Source organism: Podarcis raffonei, chromosome 16, assembly GCF_027172205.1.
Source record: "Podarcis raffonei isolate rPodRaf1 chromosome 16, rPodRaf1.pri, whole genome shotgun sequence".
Classification (NCBI taxonomy): Eukaryota; Metazoa; Chordata; class Lepidosauria; order Squamata; family Lacertidae; genus Podarcis; species Podarcis raffonei.
The window spans coordinates 37,698,626-37,720,010 of NC_070617.1; the positions used below are offsets into that span (position 1 = coordinate 37,698,626).

The 21,385-nt window shown below is 45.1% G+C and overlaps 1 protein-coding gene across 1 annotated transcript; it reads right to left on the minus strand.

Moving 5' to 3' along the window:
• Positions 1 to 17: 17 nt before the first annotated feature.
• LRRC43 (leucine rich repeat containing 43) lies at positions 18 to 20,942 on the minus strand. The gene is made up of 13 exons (XM_053369070.1): positions 20,583 to 20,942; positions 19,142 to 19,420; positions 17,591 to 17,701; positions 16,932 to 17,071; positions 14,219 to 14,457; positions 13,091 to 13,269; positions 11,276 to 11,399; positions 9,126 to 9,265; positions 8,446 to 8,655; positions 6,109 to 6,294; positions 3,778 to 3,868; positions 290 to 740; positions 18 to 239 (listed from the first exon to the last, which is right to left on the minus strand). Exons 1-12 carry the CDS (start codon positions 20,670 to 20,672, stop codon positions 598 to 600), a joined length of 1,932 nt encoding a protein of 643 aa, XP_053225045.1. The 5' UTR covers positions 20,673 to 20,942; the 3' UTR covers positions 18 to 239; positions 290 to 597.
• Positions 20,943 to 21,385: the final 443 nt, after the last annotated feature.

Here is a 21,385-nt window from a genome sequence, read left to right on the forward strand (position 1 = left end):
TATATTGGCTGCTGATAGATGGTTAAAGATTTTATTCCCTTAATTCTTACAAAAAATTAGAGGCTAAACTGAAAATCAGACGACATACTGTTGGTACATTCTCTTTAAGCCAATGGTCCCATCAAATATATTGTCTCTATTTTGGGGAAAGGGGGTGGGCAGTATTTGGCCACTAATGCTGATCTTGGATTTTGGAAGCAGAAAGGCTTGTGGATGGGGGACTCTTGTCTATTCAGAACCTTTCGGAGGGAGAGGGAACCTCTGCCTTTGGACAGTTCTGTGTCTGGACCTCAGAACATTTTCAAATAAATCAATTCCGCCGTGCTGCCCCCCGCCCAAGGGTACCAGGTCTTCAGTGTTCCACAGGAAAGTGATGCTCCCTGCATCCAGGATGAGCCGAATGGTCAAACTTCTGAGGTCAGGCCAAAGATGCAGATGTGTGATATAAAGGCATCCCTGCCCCGGCATGACCTTAGCTGCGACTGCCTGCCCTTACAACCTCAGCTTCCCACAGCAGGTAGACATAGCTCTTGAGAATCCACATCCCTCACCCCTGAAGCTTCTTAAAAAGCACAATCTGTGCTCCCCACGAAACAATTACTCTGACATGTTGTAATTTAAAAGGATTTGTGAAGCTGAATTCCATTTCGCATGTTGCATTTGGAATTCCACCGTCAGCGGTACTGGCTGGCTCTGAAGAATATCTGCCCCGTCTGGAGAGTCCTTCTTTTTCCCCTTTCCTGGAAAAAGCAGGGAGAAATATGTACTGTTGCTTCTTTTAAGCCTCCTACCCACTGGGTGGGTGTACTTATAACTGACCCCCTGAAGGACCTTTTCCCTCAACCCGTGTAGCCTTTCAGGGTTTGTTGGTTTGTTTTTAACCGACTGTTATTCATACCTCTAAGGGGCTGAGCTGATGGGGGGAAATGGGAAAGGATGTCAGTCAGTGGTAGAGCAAATATTTTGCAGCCTGCAGGTCTGAGAGCAACCCTGTCTCCAGTCAGTGTCCTGAGCTAGTTGGGCCAATGGGTGTGAGTCAACTTCCTATGTACCCATTCAGTAGTTTTTAAATTCATAACTCCAAGAGGTTTTGAGCTGAAGGAAAAGGTGAAGGTGCAGGTTATCAGATTGTTTGGAATTGACATTGGGAGTCATTAAAGATACAGAGACAGACTTCTTGGAGCTTTATCCCCTGAGCTAAACCACGCCCAATCTTTAAGGTTTTGATTAATCTATAACTTTCAATGCCATTTCACATGTTTACATTAACATGGTCATTGCCACATACAGCCCCTGCTTACTGTTGGAACCAGCCTTCTCACACTGGGTATTCTCCAGCTCTTTTGCAGCACAACTCCCATCTGCTCCAGCCAGCACAGAGGTGCTGGGCGGAGCTGTGGTCCAAAACAGGTAGAAGACACCAGGCTGTTGAAGACTTTGAACACAAAATCATATTGGTAAAGTGCCTCTGGTGGAGCTGAAGTGAAACACAGCTGCAGCTATTTCTTCACCTTCCAGGTTTATTTTTTGCTGCCAAAATATTTTGTTGCTGTTTGGGGTGCATGTAGGCAGAATCCCTCATGCATGAATTGATACCACGCTTCCCTGCCACATGACTTTATGAAAACAACATTTTCAAGTTCAGCAGTCAAAATTCTTTTTTCCCCCACCCAAACATCTGCAAACAAATTGTCTGCCTTTCACAAACCATTCAAGGAAATGCCTCTACAGTATATGAAAACATATTTCCCCTTCATTTCTCCCACCCAGGCACCCTGACAAACGGATAAGTCAGAATGTTTATTACAAAGTCAACTCTGCCCTGGCTTAACAACTCTCCACATGATGCTGAAAGGCATTACCTGTCTCCCAGGTAAACATCATAATCCACATCATGGAAAACTGGAAGCGACAAGCACCACCTTATATATTATGTTTACTTATATGGGCTAGTAACGCAATATATGACACCAGTTGGAAGGCAACGACAGCCATTTCCTGTAGTTGGAACAAATCGGGTGGTGCGCTCAGATCCTTACAAGTGTTTAAATGAAGGGCTAAAATGTGCACTTACACCACAATCCAACACAGAACTAAGTCCCATTGAGTTCCTGGGCCTCAAGCCCAGGGAAAGTGCAGACGCCTTTAGTGTGTGATGTAACAGACAGCAGAGTCTGTCCTACCGTAAGGGGGCTGCAACTGATTCTGGGTGCAATTAAAATGGAAAATGGATCTGCCCATGTCTAACCAACAGGGGCACAATCTCCTCATAGATTTTCTTGCAGCCAGTCTTCCTTGTTATGGCCTGAGATCTCCAGGAAAGGTCAAATCAGTTCCTCAACGTAACAGTGTGTAAGATAGTCATACCAGTCCACTCTGACAAGGAAGGGAGGGTCACAGCTCAGTGGAAGAGCACCTGCCTTGTGAGCCAAAGGTCACAGGTTCAGTCCCCACTGGCCTCTCCAGGGAGGGCTGGAAAAGACTCCTTGTCTGAAATCCTGGAGAGCTGCTGCCAGTCAGTGTAGACAATACTGGGGTAGATGGGCAAATGGTTCTGACTTGGCAGCTTCCTCTGTTCTGAAGAAGTCTAACAGAATGACATAGAATCGTGACCTCTTGGTGATTTTCCATTACCCTTTAAAAAAGAACTAGTGGTTCCTGGTCCCCATAAGAGAAGCAAAATGCTTGCAAAAGTGCAGGTACAGGGAGAGATGCCAGAGAACTCCAATGGGAATGGAAATGGGAGCATACATTTACTTGCCTAACCCCATCTTGGCTGCTTTGGTCGGTGTGGAAGTGGCACTTTTACAAGCACCATAGGATACTCATTCAATAAGAGAATGGTATTTTGGTGCGGCAACACAGCTACACTTTGGAACTCCCTGCTTATTGGCCTCAGGCCTTTTTGGTGTTGCTTAAAATATTTTTGCTTAGGGATGCCTATCGAAATATACATATCTTTTACCTTTTTATTGCTTTTAATTATCTTTTGAATTTTTAAAATACTGTTCTTTTATTGATGATTTTTATGTTTTGCTGTTATATTTTGTAAGTGCTTAGAAATTTTATAAGCATTATAGAAATTTTGTTAAACAAAATTAACTTCCAATGTTTGCTTATTCGTCTCATGTCTGGAACACAAATCAATTGTGCGAATAGTCACTATTCTTGTGGCTTCCAGTTCACAAGGAGCACGTTTCTGATTACGTTGCTTCTTGCTCCCCATCCGTATTGTGTTTCCTTTGCACTGGAATTAATAGGGTGGAATAGACAATGCAATAATGTAATTTACATAATTAATTACGTGAGCTATACAATTTCACCACAGCAGATGGAGAGACAAGTGGAATAGTTTTGGGCAGAAAACAAACGGTAGTGGACTGGAACCAGTGCTGTATGGGGCAGAATTGATAACGATGTTTTCTTACATCCCTAGGCTATGTACCCATTATACCTTTAAAGAATATTCAAAGCGCATTCTTTCTCTGAAAGAATTATGAGCAATGAAGTTTACCCCAAGCAGAGCTACAGTTCCCGGTGACCCTTAACAAACTACCGTTCCCAGAAGGAAGGAAATGTCTTTCAAATGTACTTTAAATATATGGTGGGTACACAGCCCTAGTTACAGGCAGTTAGGTATGCAAAACACCACTGTTTTGCATAACTGTCATCTTAGTGAAGATTTTAACTTTGCAGTTTGCCCAGGCTTCATGCAGATTTCTAGCACCCAAAGACACCCAAAATAACCATAATATGAAGGGGCTCTCCTGGGATTACCTTTGACAGGTGTGGTGGCCTTCTTTGTCGCTGCGCTCTCGGCAGCTGCAGCTTTGGCTTTTTTGTCCTTTTTTGCACCCTTTTTACTATCCTACAGAAAAGAAGTTTGTGCTTTTTAGGGAGGCTAGAAACACACGTGTGCAAAAAAAAAAAAAGGCAGTGCAGAAATGTCATACCGATTAAATACTTTGGAGCCACACCTTTCAAACCACACGCCTGTACTTTCAGTCTGATCAGCCAAGTTATTTTAAAAAGTGGGTAATTTTTTCCGTACCAGATTATTACAGACTAAGAGTTCTTCCAGGAACAGTCTGTACTGCCAGATGGAGGCCTGACCTACACATTTTGAGACTCCGTGACACAACCTCAGGTCATTATCATTATTACATTTATTAATTACCTTCTAAACCATAGGTAGGCAAACTAAGGGCCGGATCTGGCCCAATCGCCTTCTCAATCCGGCCCGTGGACGGTCCGGGAATCAACATGTTTTCACATGAGTAGAATGTGCCCTTTTATTTAAAATGCATCTCTGGGTTATTTGTGGGGCCTGCCTGGTGTTTTTACATGAGTAGAATGTGTGCTATTATTTAAAATGCATCTCTGGGTTATTTGTGGGGCCTGCCTGGTGTTTTTACATGAGTAGAATGTGTGCTATTATTTAAAATGCATCTCTGGGTTATTTGTGGGGCCTGCCTGGTGTTTTTACATGAGTAGAATGTGTGCTTTTATTTAAAATGCATCTCTGGGTTATTTGTGGGGCCTGCCTGGTGTTTTTACATGAGTAGAATGTGTGCTTTTATTTAAAATGCATCTCTGGTTTATTTGTGGGGCATAGGAATTCATTCATTCCCCCCCCAAAAAAAATAGTCTGCCCCCCCCACAAGGTCTGAGGGACAGTAATGTAAAGAAAAAGAAGGAACATTTTATCATATGTGGTGGGATTGTAAGAAGGTGAAGGGCTTCTGGGAAATGATATACAATGAGATGAAAAAGATGTTGAAATATACGTTTGTTAAGAAACCAGAGGCTTTTCTTTTAGGTATACTAGGAAATGAAATAAATAGAAAGGATTGTAAACTTTTTCAATATGCAGTAACAGCAGCGAGAATACTACTGGCCCAAAAATGGAAACAGGAATAATTGCCGACGCTTGAAGAATGGAGAATGAAATTGATGGATTATGCAGAACTGGATAAACTAACAGGAAAGATCAGATATATACGAGATCAAAAGTTCATCGAAGACTGGGGAAAATTTACAGATTATCTGAAATGTGTATGTGATGAGCAAATAACGCTAGTGGGATTTCAAGAAGCTCTGTGAATGTTAGAGGACTATTGTATTGATGAAAACTAAGAGGTGAAGGTTTATAAAATGCAATATAAAATTAAGAAATGCATTTTTAAAAATTTGAATAATGGATGATTGTCAGAGAGGTTGATGGAAGTCAAAAAGGGAAAATATGTGAAAAATTTAGATTGGATATTATAAATGTATGTTGGAAAATTTAATAAAAAATGTTTTTTTTAAAAAGAGGTCTGAGGGACAGTGGACCGGTCCCCTGCTGAAAAAGTTTGCTGACCCCTGTTCTAAACCACCATTCTCAAGGCAATATGAACATACCATTGCCCACAAGAAGCCCAGCGGATGGGCTGCCCCATATTTGTGGGTAGGCGGGATGACCTCCCACACAGGTCAGCAGATAGCCCTTGCTCCATGCAGTAGGCCTCATGCCCCCAGGGTGCTACAAAGGGGCCACACAAAAGGCCTCATGACTCCTGAGCTCTCAATCACTACAACCCTCTGGCTGCTTTTATCCTGACTTGGCTGTGGGGAGATTAGATGATGTTGGCTGCTGAATGAGCATTCTTCCTGGTTTGTTTGCAGGGAGGCTAGAGGACGTTGCATCAGGAAAATGTTACCCCTATACTTTCCAGTTTCGCTTTTCCCGTTGCTTTCCTTATTGCAGATAGTCTTCCTGGGCGAAGTGACGGAGTGGGAGCTCCCTCCAGGCACATCTGGGCACGTGGACCATTTGGATCCCTTCCAACTGGAATCCAGGCCCCATCATGGGACTGAAAGCACCTTGGTCATGTTGGTTGATGACAGGGAAAGCTTTTTTCAGGATCGGTGTTGGGATGGGGGCCAACCTAACCTCCCATTCTGACTCTAAGCACAGGCTTAACAGCCGTTTCTGTCCTATTTCAGGCAATGTTGGTGAAATAAATAGGAGCACCAAGGCCCAGTTCTGCCCACTGGGGGCTTTCTCAGGAAAGCAACCTTTCTGACCTGGTGGCTGCATTTAACACAGATTCAGTTGCCAAATACCTTTTCTTTCGGAGACGGGGGCTTACTAGTTGACTCCGTTATCAGAATGCCAAAGTCGCACACGGTCTCCACGAGAGGCTCTCCCGCCAGAAGGCTTTCCAGATTGACATGGCCTGAGCCCAGGACCTTCACGATGGGAGGGTCACTTCGTAGCTCAGGAGAAGGAGACTTCTTTTTCTTCCCACCCTACGTGGATGTGGCAGCAAATCAGATAAAGTCATTCTGGGTTATTAATAATCTTATTCAAAGATTTTCAGAATATACGGCTAACAACCACAGTAACAAACTCTAACAATAAACACAACCGCAATGCAGCTGTTGCAATAATGTACATTGTAAACTCAAGCAGGTCAATTTAAAGAGTCTACAAAAATTGCCGTGGGCAAGAGAAGGAGTTACAGTCAGCTAACATTTTATTTATTTAAATATTTGTTCCTTGTTTATTTGTGATTCACCGATACTGGATCCTAATTCCAGACCCTCCAGATGTCCGTATTTTCCAGGGACAGTCCCGGATTTACAAAAGCCATCCTGGTTTCTGATTTGATCCCAGAATGTCCCGCTTTCCCTTAGGATGTCCTTATTTTCATCAAAGAAATTATGCGATCCCAGAACCAAGGAGGTAAGTAACTATACAACCTTTAGAAGACATCTGAAGTATAGGGACGTTTCTTTAATGTTTAATGTTTCATTATGTTATTATATATGTTGGAAGGTGCCTGGAGGGGCAGGGGCAACCCAGTCAGATGAGTGGGATATAAATATTATTATTATTATTATTATTATTATTATTATTATTATTATTGAATAGGATGTCCCTGTTTTTGGTGGAGAAATGTTAGAGGGCATGCAATTCCAAGACCACCATCTTGGAAATTTTACTATGTTTTAAACAGTGCTATCCTGGCAGTTCTATTGCAAATGCAACATAATCTGCTAAATACATTTAAAAAAATAAAAATATGGTGACTTGTTATTGCTTTTGTTGTCGTCAGTTGAGAACAGCAGAAAATCCAAAACCATCGCTGGCTCCGCTGTTGGGCAATGTGAGGCAGGCACCAAAGGAAGCTAATTATGGCTTTCACGAAAGGCAGAAAGTTTTTTAAAATTTATTACTGTTATTTTTGTTTTACCTGCCAGAGAAGGAAAGAGGCACTTCTGGGGTTTTCTGCCTTGGATGCCAAAATAACTTGGCAAGTTTTGGGTACTCTCTGGGGTGGGGGCGGGGAGACACCATCTGCTGCCTCACCTAAAGGATCCAAAATGCTTCAGGCTAGCCCTACAAACAAATGCAAAACAGATTTCGCCAATCTAAAGCCTTCCAGATATTTTGGACTACAGCAGCAAAAGCAGAGTCACCTTTTGGAAACATGTTCAAGTGACATATAAAAATGGGAAGGAAGAGAGGTCTACACAGGAAGAGAATTTTGAAGGGCAGGCTTTTGCGTCCTAAAAATGAAGGCTGTGGGGAGCTAATTGTTTTCCTTGTGAGATCTTTTTCTGTTACCTCACAAAGTGGCCAAGCCAGACCTTGGCTTATTGTGAGGAGCAGGGAGCTTGGACACACTTTGCACCTCCCTTGGCATGAGTGCAATAAACAAACCAGGGCCCTTATTTTTATTTAAATTCATACCCCACCCCTCTTCCTCCCAACGGAGCCCAGGGGACTGTGCCAGACTGCCCAACTTTGCACGTTACAGCCAAACCAGGGGCTACGGTTTCATTCTACCAAACAAGCTGCCATGACCACCAGCCAACCTGAAGCCAGAGTTTGTTGCCAGCTTATGAATTGTGGCCTATTAAGGTGCAACAAACCACTATCCCTTTTTTGGACAAGGCTTCCTGGGTTGCTTAACCCAGTGGTTCTCAAACTTTTTTTAATCTGGGCCATACTTTCAGATTAAACGTTTGCTCGCACATCACCAATTTTTTTATTGATAAGAAATGCATTGGAAAATTAAAAAGAAACAACTCCTAGCAGTGCTGTATTTTTAACACAGAACACAACTACTTTGCAGTATGATCATGGAACATCCAGAAAGTATTAAACAATGCAGCTACATACTCTACAAATAAAACAAAAATATTTTGATACTGCACCGCACCACGCTGAAATGTTTCCTGGGTTGTCCTTGAATCTTCCTGCCACCCTTGCCATCCTCTCCTGCCACACATTTTGAGAATAACCCCATTCCCCCCCCCCAATTTTGTGTTTACATACATAAAATGCTTTATGCATGGTTTGCAAACTGACATTTCTGTTTCCGGCATTGCTTAACTGGCTTCACACACTTCTGACTGGAGCAACAGTCGGGCACAACTCTCAACCCTCATTACCTTTCCAGCATCCTTTGCTTTCCCCTTCTCCTCTTTGCCTTTGTCCTTTTTCCTTTTCTCTGCCTTCTTCTCCTTCTCCTTCTCCTTCTCCTTCTCCTTCTCCTTCTCCTTCCCTTTCCCCTTTCCCTTCCCTTTCTCTGCCTTCCCCTTATCTTTGCCTTTTTTGGTTGGGCTTTCATTTGGAGTGAGAACGACGGGCCACGAAACAACCTGGTGAAGCAAGAGAGTTTATTAGGGCAACGAAAGGCCAGATTATTAGAGAACTTTCAAAACGCAAAAGCAAAGGGGCGTTTTCATGTCATTGTAACATTTAATATAACATTGCAACATTTCATGTCATCCGCTAACATTTAAAAAGCAAAAATCCAGAACAGATATGTTAACATGGATTTTTAGTATATTCCCATCTTGGCTGTGAGTCCTAAAAGACTTCCTCCCTGCCCTGCAAGCTTTTTTTCCCCTGGCCCGGGAGGGCAGGGTCTGGACTGACTCCAGCTACAAAAGCTGAGGCAGCTGCAGAGGTCAAAATCACTTCCCATGGGGCATCATGAAGCAATTAACAACATAATAAGACATGTGAAAACAATTGCATATACAAATGTAAATATAAAAGACAGTTTGAATATTTGCGCATATATTTGCATCTGTATCTGTACAGAATCTGCCTTCGAATACGTAACCTTTTCCTCCACAACTGTTACTGTGGTTCCGGCGAGAAGATAGGCCTTCAGAGCAACCATATCTCTAGTGACATGCTCCTTCGTGTGGTCACAGTCTATTACCTCAGCCCAGGGCTTTCGAGGGGTGGAATAAACATTTCCTAAGGGGGAGAAACGAAGGGTTTTTGAGGAAAGCACATCTTCAGAACAGGACACCTCAAAGGTCCTCATGCACATTCCCTCATGCACCACCTTTGAGGGGCCGGGGTGGGGGGCGGGCAGATACGAGGGACAAAATGCAGGTAGAGCAATGGATTCTTCCCTTACTGTTGTATGGAAGCATACAGTCTAGCAATGCAGATTTCTGTTTTTTGCAGATACCTGCCCAATGTACCCCTCTAGCCCTTCATCAAGGCAAGCAAACGACATTATCACATTTCCAAGGACACATTCTAGTCAGGCAAAAGCATCTGAGAAGAATACACAGAATCTCTCTAGTTTGCAATGCCCTGGTCTTCAAACCCCAGAGGCCCACCCCTGCCCTGCCCCATTGCTTATAACACGACTGGGGTTTTGCATCAAACCAGACGGATAGATTTAAAAGCAACCCCTTCTTGCCTCAGTGTCTGACTTGCAATTCAGCATGTTAAACACAAATGCCAAAACTCTTGTGCTAGATCAGGTGACAGTTCAGGATAAGAAAGTCCTTTGTTAATAATCAACCAGCATGCTCTGCTAACAGCAATGCTCTCAGTGTCCCAAGAGATAAAGCAGTAGCAACACCATTTAAGAAGTGGATAGCCGTTTTCTCACTAGGCCAATAATCATTCCCAAATTTGGTTGGAGATAATCACCTTCAGGTAACAGAAAATCAAGGACAACAATGATTCTCTTTAACTGGGCCAAAGATGTGGTTCCGTTAAAGATAACAGCCTGCATACTTTGCAATCGCAGCAAGTTTTCATTAAGCAGAATTAATATCTCTGTGCTGTTTCCCTGCAAAGAAGGGTCCAAGCAAAGAGAGAAAGGCTTTATTGATTTAAACCAACTTCCAACAACTTGGTGTCCTGGACTACAATGTCCATTATCCATGAGTGATTTAAATGCCGTTATTGTAGGTGTAACAATAACAGATTTGACAGAAAAAGAGAGGTGGGGGCATGAAGTGGGGTCGCACTTGTGCTTTGTCTTGTCCCTTAGCACAGGGGTGCAGGAACCTACAGTCCTCCGGGTGTGGTTGGACTCCAGCTCCCATCATCTCCAGTCAGTATGGCAAACCATCAGGGATAATGGAACATGTAGTCCATCAACATCTATAGGGCCACAGGTTTTCCCCTCCTTTCCACAGCAGGTGAAGAAAACCTGGACTTAATTTGAAGAGACTGGCATATGTGTAGTTGCATTTATGGTGCATTTAAACCTGGTGACATTTTAAAGGCTGTCCGTTACTCATCCACAGACTTTGGGAAAGAGCTTAGAAACAAAGGGGACTGCATAACAACTTTCTGCCAATGAAGAGTCATGCCCCACTTTGCAGTCATGACTTCTGAAACTAGGAAGCCAAGCAACTTCCTAGTAGAAGGCTAGCAATAGGCATTATTTAGAAACTATAGCTAAATATCAGCAGCTAGATAGCTCAAATCTACTACAGTCTTGCAAAGTGCACTCATAGGACATTAGAGCTGAGCTATTTAATAATTACAGTGGTGCCTCGCAAGACGAAATTAATTCGTTCTGCGAGTCTTTTCGTCTTGCGATGTTTTTCGTCTTGCGAAGCACGGTCCGTCGCAACCGCACCTCTTCAAGCGGCTTTAAGAAAAAAGGGAACAAACTCGCAAGACGTTTTCGTCTTCCAAAGCAAGCCCATAGGGAAAATCGTCTTGCGAAGCAACGCAAAAACCGAAAAACCCTTTCGTCTTGCGCGTTTTTCGTCTTGCAAGGCACCACTGTACCCTGGTTAATTTTTGCATGAGTTTTAAAGCTTGCAGAAGCCCTCTGCTGTGCCCAAAGGCTCCGCTAATCTCAGCTAGAAGGCTGAGCTAAGCACATGGGGAACTCCCTGCAGCTAGGTTTCTTGGAGTTATCTGTGTGGGGCTGGTAACACATGCAGAATGCAAGTTCACCTGTGGTCCAATTTACGGTACTCCGTCAGGCCCTGTGGAGCTACTCACCAGGCTCAGTAGGAGATTTGATTGGAGAGTCCACAGGTGTGGGCTCATTGCTTCCCCCTCCTTCCACTCCTCCTTGGGCATTTTCAACATTCATTGTAGTTGATACCGGTACTGCTAAGACACACTGCCATTATAATATATAAGAAGAATCACGTGAAAATTTCATAGCTGGGAAACATGCAGACACCTAGAACAGCTGCATTCCATGGATCAAAAAGGGGGGGGGGACGAAGCATAGGTGGCACTAAAGCTGCTTTCCCCAAACTGGTCCCCTCCAGATTTTGTTTACTACAAATCCCATCAGCTTCAACTGGCACACTTGATGGGAGTTGTAGTCCGAAAGATCTGGACAACAGAAGGTTGGGGAAGGCTGTCCTAATGTATACTATTGAATAAAACAAGTTATTTACAACCCACCAACCAGTTACAGAATCAAGAATACATAATATTAAAAGGTAGATATATCTTTAGTTTAAAAATTGGAGTTCTCCCAAAAGATTATCAACAGAAACTCTGATCAACCTGGAAAAGACTGCATAATGGTGTATATCAGAGTTTCTCTGACCCCCCTGAAAAACTGCATTTACAAGTGACTCTGCTTCTGTGCTATAAGGGAAGAATCTACTATTGATGGGAAGCTTGTTGTGGGCAACTACTGCAGGGGGAATAGAGTGGAATATCCTGAAAAGGGGCTTGTCTGGCTGGTTGGAATCCTGAACAGAAAAAAATCAACTTTGCAAGGTTTATTGCAGCTGACACTTGATTCTGCTATCCTTGCCATTCAGCTTTAAAGGGTAAAGGTAAAGGACCCTGACCGTTAAGTCCAGTCGCAGACGACTCTGGAGTTGCAGCGCTCATCTCGCTTTACAGGCCGAGGGAGCTGGCGTTTGTCCGCAGACAGTTTTTCCGGGTCATGTGGCCAGTAAGACTAAGCCATTTCTGGCGAATCAGAGCAGCGCACAGAAACGCTGTTTACCTTCCCACCGGAGTGGTACCTATTTATCTACTTGCACTTTTTGGCGTGCTTTCGAACTGCTAGGTTTACAAGAGCTGGGACCAAGTAACGGGAGCTCACCCCATCGCAGGGATTCAAACCGACAACCTTCTGATCGGCAAGCCCAAGAGGCTCAGTGGTTTAGACCACAGCGCCACCTGTGTCCCTGCCATTCAGCTTTAAAGAGGGCAAAAAGCATTATTATAATTTTCTGCGGTGTCTCCTCCTGGCACGATGGAATTGCCGCCTCCTTTGCATTACTGAAATGCATCCATCCCAAATTCCACCTCATTTCGCAGTTGATGGTTCTACACAAGAGCTGCAAGCAAGGTTCATTCCTCACTGGACTGTTGTGCCCTTATGCAAATACTCCCATGTGGAGGACTTAAGCTGCCTCTATAGGGTAAGGCTTGTTCACACTACCAAAGGTATACTATAGTAACTGTCATGGCTTCCCCCACATTGGGAACTGTAGCTTGCGCCTTCATTTCATATCTTTAGGCGCCAGGCCTTTGGCTAATTAAACAATCTATGGCCTTTTAAGCTGTGTATATGTCTTAGGGGGTATTGTTTTCGTTTGTTATCATGCTATGCAATTTTGTGTTTCTACATTGTAAAGCACCCTATGATCATTGGCTGAAGGGTAATTTTTTTTATTTATTAAGAATTGTTTTAATAATAATAATAATAATAATAATAATAATAGTTCCCTATTTCCCTTTGCAGAACTACAGTTCCCAGGGCTCACTGGAGAAAGCGCAGAACTGTGGAAACCAGTATAATCAGTGGCATTCATACAACCCCATTTCAAGAACGTCTACCTTGTCTGTTTCTTTCTCCTCAGTTTTCTCATCTTTGGCAAATTCATACGTCACGTAGTAATTGTAGGTGATTATTGGAGCCTCGGGTCCAGTCTCCGGTTCCTCTGGGCCAACAGGATTAGGGACACCCCTGACTTTGCCAACGACCACGACCATTTTAGTGTAGCACTTTAAGAGCTCTGCAAAAGCAGGAGACGAAACATCCGTTTGAATGCAGATCGCAGGATAGACAGACACACCCAGGCAGGATGTAACATCTGCCCCCAAACAGCTTAGCAAAGCAGGACTGGTCAAACCGTGGGGGCAAAGGAAGGTGCGCTGTTTCAGCTGTGCAAAGGTCTCATGGGTTTGGGAGTAGAGAGCACTGAATTGTGGGTGGGTACAAGCGGGAGCTGCAACAAAATGCTGCAATGTAGAATGCTCCTGCTCAGGGTTCAGCTACACCTTCTCCCAGGACACTCCATTCCATTCCACTTCCTCTGGCTTTCCATGTTTTCACCCAACAATCAGCATTCTGTGTTTTCACAGAATGTTTAGCATTCGCACGGGTGTTTTGGGGTTAAAACGGAGGCAATTCAGCACAGCACCTCAAAACACGGGATTGCAACCTCGCACGATTATTAGAGCCCAAAAAACCCACATTTTTGGACTCCATGATATCACACAAGGTGGCAGTCCTGAACGCTTTGCACCAAAATGTGTGTTTTGAGACTCTGTGATCTCACGGCGGAGGAGGAAGGGGATTCTAAGATAAAAGCAATGGAGGGTATTGTCCCAGCATAGCATTTTAACTTCCTCTAGCTTTGCTTCAGCATGAATCCTATTCTATTACGGAAGAGGCCTAAAAGTCTACACCACCAGGGGTCACCCAAGAGCCACAATATTACAGGGTCTGGGGAGAAACTGAATATTGAGGCTCCAGAAAAACATACACAGGCTTGGGTTCAAGTGTCCAGCTGCACTGCAAAGCTAGGTTTGGCATTCTGAGTATGAGTCAGTTCTTTTACTTGCCCCGACTATCACACATTGGATGTTTTGGCTGCTGGAACTAAGATAGCCCTGCCTGGCCACTTGTCAGGGATGTGGAAATTCCATCAATGAACTGCTCTTTGACTAAGGCAGCCTCACCCGGATTGCTAGACAGCTCTAAGAAGTCGTGTCTCTCATCAGGTGTGATGATCACATCGTCAAGCGTGCAGAGTTTTGGCAGGCTATCGATGACAAACCCCCTGTAGCCAGGCAGCAGGGCGAGTGGGTTTCCCTGAAGCACCAGAACCCGCAGTTTCTTCATCGTCAAAAGCTTCAAGAGGAGGCTCAGCAAGTTGGTGAAATTGTTGTAGCTCAAGTCGAGGGAGACGAGTTTCGGCCTAAGGCAAAATAAGGGAAGGGAATGGGAATAGTAAGAGCTAATGGGAAGAGGGACAGGTAAGATGGATGTTGCTGGCTGGGTCTGGTGGGAGTTGGAGTCCTACAGGATCTGGGGACGACCACATTGGGCACCTCGAGATTAAAGGCAGCTGAACTGAACTCAGTGAGAAGCGCACACACACGAACATAGTGCCCCACATTCTCTGTGTGTCCCACCTGGCAAGGGGTGAACCCGTCAATTTTAGTCTCTCTCCATTTCTCATTTTTCCAACCTTAAATTCAGTTCTCCCCATTTCAATATCAGTTTGCAATTTTTTAAAAAAAAATCAGTAATTTTTTCATAATGCAGTATGATTGTATCTTACACATATTTTAACTGGCACGATCTCAACCATATGCGATTGAAGGCAGGCTGGATGAAAGGGCACAGGTTTAATCCAGGGAGCTTTTGTGTGCTCATGCAAGATCTTGCAGGGCAATCCAAGTTCCTGCCAGATCTCTCACAAGCACCCCATGGCTTCCAGAGCTGGAAGGTCTGGTTGGGGTTACCCAGCATGGAAAATGCTTTTATGCTCTCTGCCTTCATCACTGAGCATGGCCTACACTCAGTGCAACAGGCTCTGGGGGTGCAAGCCATGGAGTGGTACAAGGAGTTTGGATATACGAAATTTTCATGTGTACTGAACCCCTGCACAAGATGCGATAGAACTGTACATCCGTTTGCATGCAATTTTATCTAATACACGCATTTATGCAAGGCAATTTCCCCTAAAACAATGCATGTACAGTCATACCTTGGAAGTCGAACGGAATCCATTCCGGAAGTCCGATTGACTTCCGAAACATTCAAAAACCAAAGCGCGGCTTCTGATTGGCTGCAGGAAGGTCTTGCAGCCAAACGGAAGCTGTAGAAGCCCCATCAGACGTTTGGCTTCCAAAAATCGTTCAGAAACCAGAACACTTACTTCTGGGTTTCGATCATTCGGGAGCCAATTTGTTCAGGAGCCAAGGTGTTAGAGATCTAGGGTATGACTGTAAATGCTATTTTCAACTAATGCATGCATGTACACTTTACGCTGGGACGCGGGTGGCGCTGTGGTCTAAACCACAGAGCCTAGGCCTATAGAGTGAGGTGAGCGCTGCAACCCCAGAGTTGTCCGTGACTGGACAACTAACAGTCAGGGGTCCCTTTACCTTTACACTTTAGGCTAGTTATGCATTTAATAAAAACAACATTACTTGGTTGGGAAACGGGATCCAAAAAGTGCAAATTTCAAAGAGTAACCGTGTCTTGCTTGGTGTCTTGTTTCAGAACGTGGGAATTAGGTGTGTTCACTTTTAACTGAGAACTAAATCGAATTCCTCCCTCCTTCTCAGCCACACCTGATTGTGACCAAGAATGTGAGGAAGGTCCTTCCCCATCTGCCCCTCAAGGGAGACTGAACTTAGTGGCAGAAGATGGGGTGGGGGATCAATGTGTTTCCCACACTCTTAACATATTCCTGCCTAAGGATGGAAAGACCTGTCACTTTCAGTTCTTCCAGTTTCTCATTTCTCCAATCCTAAATTCAGTTTCCCACAATTTGCAGCAATCAGCCAAAAAAACAACTTAAAAAAAGATCCTCATAAAAATTAACCAGCATTTTAGTGTAAATTTCTCATAATAAACACATCTTTATAAGCAATTTTGACTAATGTACACATTTTTGCAAGCAATTTCCCCCAATATAATGATTTTTGTATGTATTTTCCTACTAACACTATCATTTTTATGCATTTTCAACCAGTATATACATTTTTATAAACATTTGGTCCATCACAACATTTGGATAAGTGCAAATTTCAAAGGATGGCTGTCTTTTAGTTTGCATAGTGTTTCAGAAAGTGCAATTTTTTATAGATTTCACTCAGTGGTTCTCAAAGGGTGTGGTGAGTCACACTAGTGTGACAGGAGAGGATGGCAAGGGTGGCGAGAAGATTCAAGAAAAATCAAAGAAACATCCAAACATTTCAGTGTAGTGTAGTATCATAAAAAAATTGTTATTTGCAGAATATGGATAGATATATTTTCAAAATGAGAACATGAACATCAAGTGATACAGAGGATAATCCTAGTTTTGATCCAAAATCGCTGTTTGAACAGAGTGCTGGAGAAGACATGTTTACAATTATATTTTAGGAATGATTTATGTTCTTATGCAGCTGCATTTTTGAATACTTTCTGTATCTCCCATGATCATATTATGAAATAGTTGTGTTCTGTGTTTTAAATCCAGCTCTGCTAGGAGTTGTTCCTTTTTGTTTTCCAATGTATTTCTTATCTGTGAAAAATTTGGTGTGGCATGAACTTTTCCCCCCCTGAAAATGAGACCCAGAGAAAAAAGTTTGAGAACCACTGTTTTAGCTTCAAATGCGCACTGAACTAAATTTCTCCTCCATTCCCCTTCCTGCCTCCTTAAAAGTTTCCTATTACCAGTAAGTGTCTGTGAGGTACTGTTCTTCGGACGAGCCGAGCTGGCAGTTGTGGCCGAGGCCGAGATGCTGGAGTTCAGGAGGCGGGTGGGCACACAAGTCCTTCAGACCATCCACTTCGTTGCCACAAAGTTCTAGGACCTGCCAAGTGGAGGGCAGAGTAAGAGGAAGGAAATAACCTTCGGGTAACAAAGAGGGTGAGAGTGCTGGATACACATCCAAATCGTTTAATGGGACTCCTCAGATAGGAGAAAAAATAGGAATTTTACCTCCAGGGAAAGCACAAACCCAAACACCACAAGCCTTCTGCTTCTTTCTTTCACACAGAGAAGCTTCCAGAAGCTTCGAGAACCATCTTGAATTAATTAGAATAGGAAAGATCTCTACATATCCAATCAATACTTTCTGTACCAAGAAATGCAATCTGACTCTTTCTGACCCAGAAAGAGCCTGTGGCTGGATCAGACCAAAGGCCTATGTATTCCAGCAGTCTGTTTCTCACAGGGGCCAATCCTGTGTTCCAGTGGGAAGCTCAGCAGCCCTCCCCTCAGCCGGTCCTCCCACCGACTAGCTGACATTCTCAGCTCCATGTATCTTCCATTCCACTAACCTCTCCCACGTCTCCCACCCTTATCTACCTTCCCTCCCACCTGCAGGTACCTTTAGGGTTGGAGGGAGGTTGCTGGAGTTGATCTTGCTGATGTGATTTGCACTCAGGATTAGCTCTTCCAGGTTGGGGAACTTTAACAAATCAGCATCAATTTCAGTCACCTAGGAAAAGAGTAAAACACAAACAACACTCAGGGAGACAAAGGTGGTCACAAGCAGGAAACAAGTGATCCATTGGAAAGCTCTAGCACAGTAAATGCAGCCAGGGGACTTAAGAAAATGAATTAACCCTACCCAGCAAACAACAATCACACTCAATTTCTTGTTTTAAAATTGTCAGAACTGCGTAAAACTTGCACTCAAAAATGCAGTGCCATGGTAATTCAAATACAGAAGGCAGTTACGTCCCACCTGAGAACTCTGACATACACAGCTGTCCCATTCAGGGATCAAACTTGTGACCTTGGTGTTGTCAGCACCACGCTCTAACCAACTGAGCTATCCACAGAAGGGGGAGCACTCAAGCTCTGAGTCAAAGTGGCACAAACAAGGCATCGGCATCAGAGCGGAATATAATCACTAGGCTGTTCCCTGGGCTACAGGGCATCCTTCAACATGGCTTGGGTGCTACCCACACAGAACTATGCAAGCCCTGAAAATCAGCCATAGCTGTCAACTTACAGATTTGAAAATAAGGGACCGGCAGCCTTGAAAATAAGGGGCCAGCAGCCTTGAAAATAAGGGATCAGCAGCCAAAATAAGGGACCTGCAGCCTCACCTCTTCCAGGCACTCCAGTCTTCCTGTCCTCCTGCAGTCTGGTCAAACTCATGCTGGTAGCTTTGAGAACACTGTCCAACCAACTTTGTAACGAGAGGTTCAACTGAAGAGAATCTGAATCACATGCACCACAAGGCCTATGCAGCCTCAACTTAAGATGGCTACCCGGCCTGCTTTGCACTGCAAAGTTTGCAGCAGCACGTGCAACAAAATGGCGTCCAGCATTCAAAAAACCCCTCAGCCATTAACTAGCCACACACAAGGCATGCAAGCTCCACCCCCCAGTCGTTCTTAGACTTCTTATAGGGTGAGCAACACAGCCAAGCAACACAGTTGGAGCCTCCCTCCTCCCTGGCCGGCAGGGAGGGAGGGAGAGGAGCTGCTTCCTTTGAAATTAAAGGGACATCATTTAAGGGACATTTAAGGGACATCCATCAATAAGGGACAGCATGCGCTGGAATAAGGGACTGTCCCTTCAAATAAGGGACGCTTGCCAGCTATGAAATCAGCTGATCCCTGAGGCTTGTTTAGGGCCACACATTGATCTATGCAAGTGCCAACAATGAGATGACTGTCAACACCTGCACAGCTCTGGGGGGAAAAACCCACTCCCTCCATCATCAGCTGACTGTTGGCACTTGCAAAGCGACAGACACAAGGCTTTGTTGGTGCTGCCCCCACAGGTAAGAGGGCTTAGCTTGGTGACACTGGCCTTACAGGTCAAATGGGGAGGGCTGGTGTGCCCCACTTGACCTGGGAGGGGAGCCGAGGTTCCCTAATCCTTGCGCTATGGTCTTAACCACCCAAGAGTCTTGGCCACCCACATTTTTGTTCACAATCCTGAGCGATTTGAAGTAGGAGAAGATTAAGCTGTCCTGGATGTCCCTTGGAGCCTGCACTGCCAGCTCCCTCAGCTGCTGGTCCTCAGGGCTGCAGTCAGCAGGCAGGGCCCACGGAGAGCCCAGGCTTCTCAGGTAGTCGGTGAGCGATTCCACACTTTCCTCCTCTGGTGGCAGGAACCCATCGCGAGGGGAAGCTCTGGCCTTCGGCAAGGCCCATCTGGGGGAAACTGTGGCCTTCCTTGGTGGGAAACGGGACTTATTCTGCGGAGGACAGAAAGGAGGGATGAATAAGCTTCTGCGGGGGCCACTGCAGAGAAGGAGACAAGACACCCACAGGATGAGAGTCTATGGGAGCTGCTCCCCATCTGTTGCTCATGATGGATGACCTGATAACTGAGGAGGGTCTTGGCAGACCACTTAAAAGATCTTCCCACCAGCTGTAGCAATTGTACTGAGCATGATTTTTAATTTTGTGTGTGTGTATGTTGAGGGACGTGGGTGGCGCTGTGGGTTAAACCACAGAGCCTAGGACTTGCCGATCGGAAGGTCGGCGGTTCGAATCCCCGTTATGGGGTGAGCTCCCGTTGCTCGGTCCCTGCTCCTGCCAACCTAGCAGTTCGAAAGCACGTCAAAGTGCAAGTAGATAAATAGGTACCGCTCTGGCGGGAAGGTAAACGGCGTTTCTGTGTGCTGCTCTGGTTCGCCAGAAGCGCCTGAGTCATGCTGGCCACATGACCCGGAAGCTGTTCGCCGGCTCCCTTGGCCAATAAAGCGAGATGAGCGCCACAACTCCAGAATTGGCCATGACTGGACCTAATGGTCAGGGGTCCCTTTACCTTTTATATCTATATGTATGTATGTGTGTCTGTGTGTGTATTGCTTATGTTATTTCTTATATTGTATTTCATTGTACAGTGGTACTCAGGTTACATACGCTTCAGGTTACATACGCTTCAGGTTACACACTCCGCTACCCCAGAAATAGTGCTTCAGGTTAAGAACTTTGCTTCAGGATGAGAACAGAAATTGTGCTCCGGCGGCATGGCAGCAGCAGGAGGCCCCATTAGTGCTTCAGGTTAAGAACAGTTTCAGGTTAACTACGGACCTCCGGAACAGGTTAAGAACAGGTGGTGCTTCAGGTTAAGAACAGTTTCAGGTTAACTACGGACCTCCGGAACGAATTAAATACTTAACCCGAGTTACCACTGTTCTGAAATTTGCATTCCCTTCCATTCCCACCGCAATACACTCTCCCCGCCATTGACACCCCGCACCTGGGCCAGCCCCACGTGGAGGTGCCATGGGGCAGCTAGCTGTTTGCTGGGCGGGAGGGGCAGAGAGCACGAGGATCCCCTCCCCTTGCTCCCCCTCCCCAGCCCCCCCCTCCATCTCCCGCCGCCCTCCCCGCCTCCCCCCAGCTCACCCAGCTCCCGATCCCGCAGGGAAACTGGTCCAGGCACAGCCGGCGGAGGTGCTCCCAGAAGGCGGCGGAGGCGGCGCCGGGACCCGCCATGGCCGAGCATCCCTCCCTCTCCGGCGTCCCCCGTTGCCAGGCGACGGGCTGGGTTGCCCGGCGACGCCGAGGCTCCCTGGGCTTGCTTGCGGGTGGACGGGCCGAGGGCTGCGCTGCGCGGGATCCTTGCCTGGAATCACGTCTTTGTAGACGCTGCAAGCAACGGGTGCCTCGCGCACTTCTCCGGGCGCGCAAGATGCGCCGCACGTTTGGAATGTTGCTTTATTGGGTGTTTAAATGTTGCAAAGCTGCCCTGGAATTTTGCTGACAGGCTGGGTAGGAATCCCGCGAAAAAGTTAGAAACTCACAGGCAACAGGCAGAGGTGTAATAACATTTAATGGTTGAAATGTAAGTTGGAAGGACAGGAACAAAGAGGTGAGAAAGGTAGCCTTATAGGCAGCCAAACAAAATAAAGGGAAATACAGTGGAACCTCAGTTTTTGAATGTAATCCGTTTTGGAAGACGATTCGACTTCTGAAACGTTCGAAAACTGAAGCATTTACTTCCAGGTTTTCAGCGTTCGGGTTCCGAAATGTTCGTCAACAGAGACATTTGAGAACCAAGGTTCCACTGTAGATAATCAGGCCCAAGAAATCAGACCAGGCAGAGATCAAGGCATGAATGTAACAGAAGAAAACAATGTCTTGCAGCAGATTAGCAGCACAGGAAAGAAACCAGACTAATAAAAATGTAAACAAGATAGTGTCAGCGA

Excerpts from the sequence above, each read along its gene's own strand:
- LRRC43 (XM_053369070.1), bottom strand. The coding sequence starts at position 20,672 with ATGGCGGGTCCCGGCGCCGCCTCCGCCGCCTTCTGGGAGCACCTCCGC. Across the intron at positions 17,072-17,590 it reads ACCTCCCTCCAACCCTAAAG|GTCCTAGAACTTTGTGGCAA; the intron begins GTACCTGCAGGT and ends TCCACTTGGCAG. Across the intron at positions 6,295-8,445 it reads AAGCAAAGGATGCTGGAAAG|GGTGGGAAGAAAAAGAAGTC; the intron begins GTAATGAGGGTT and ends ACATCCACGTAG.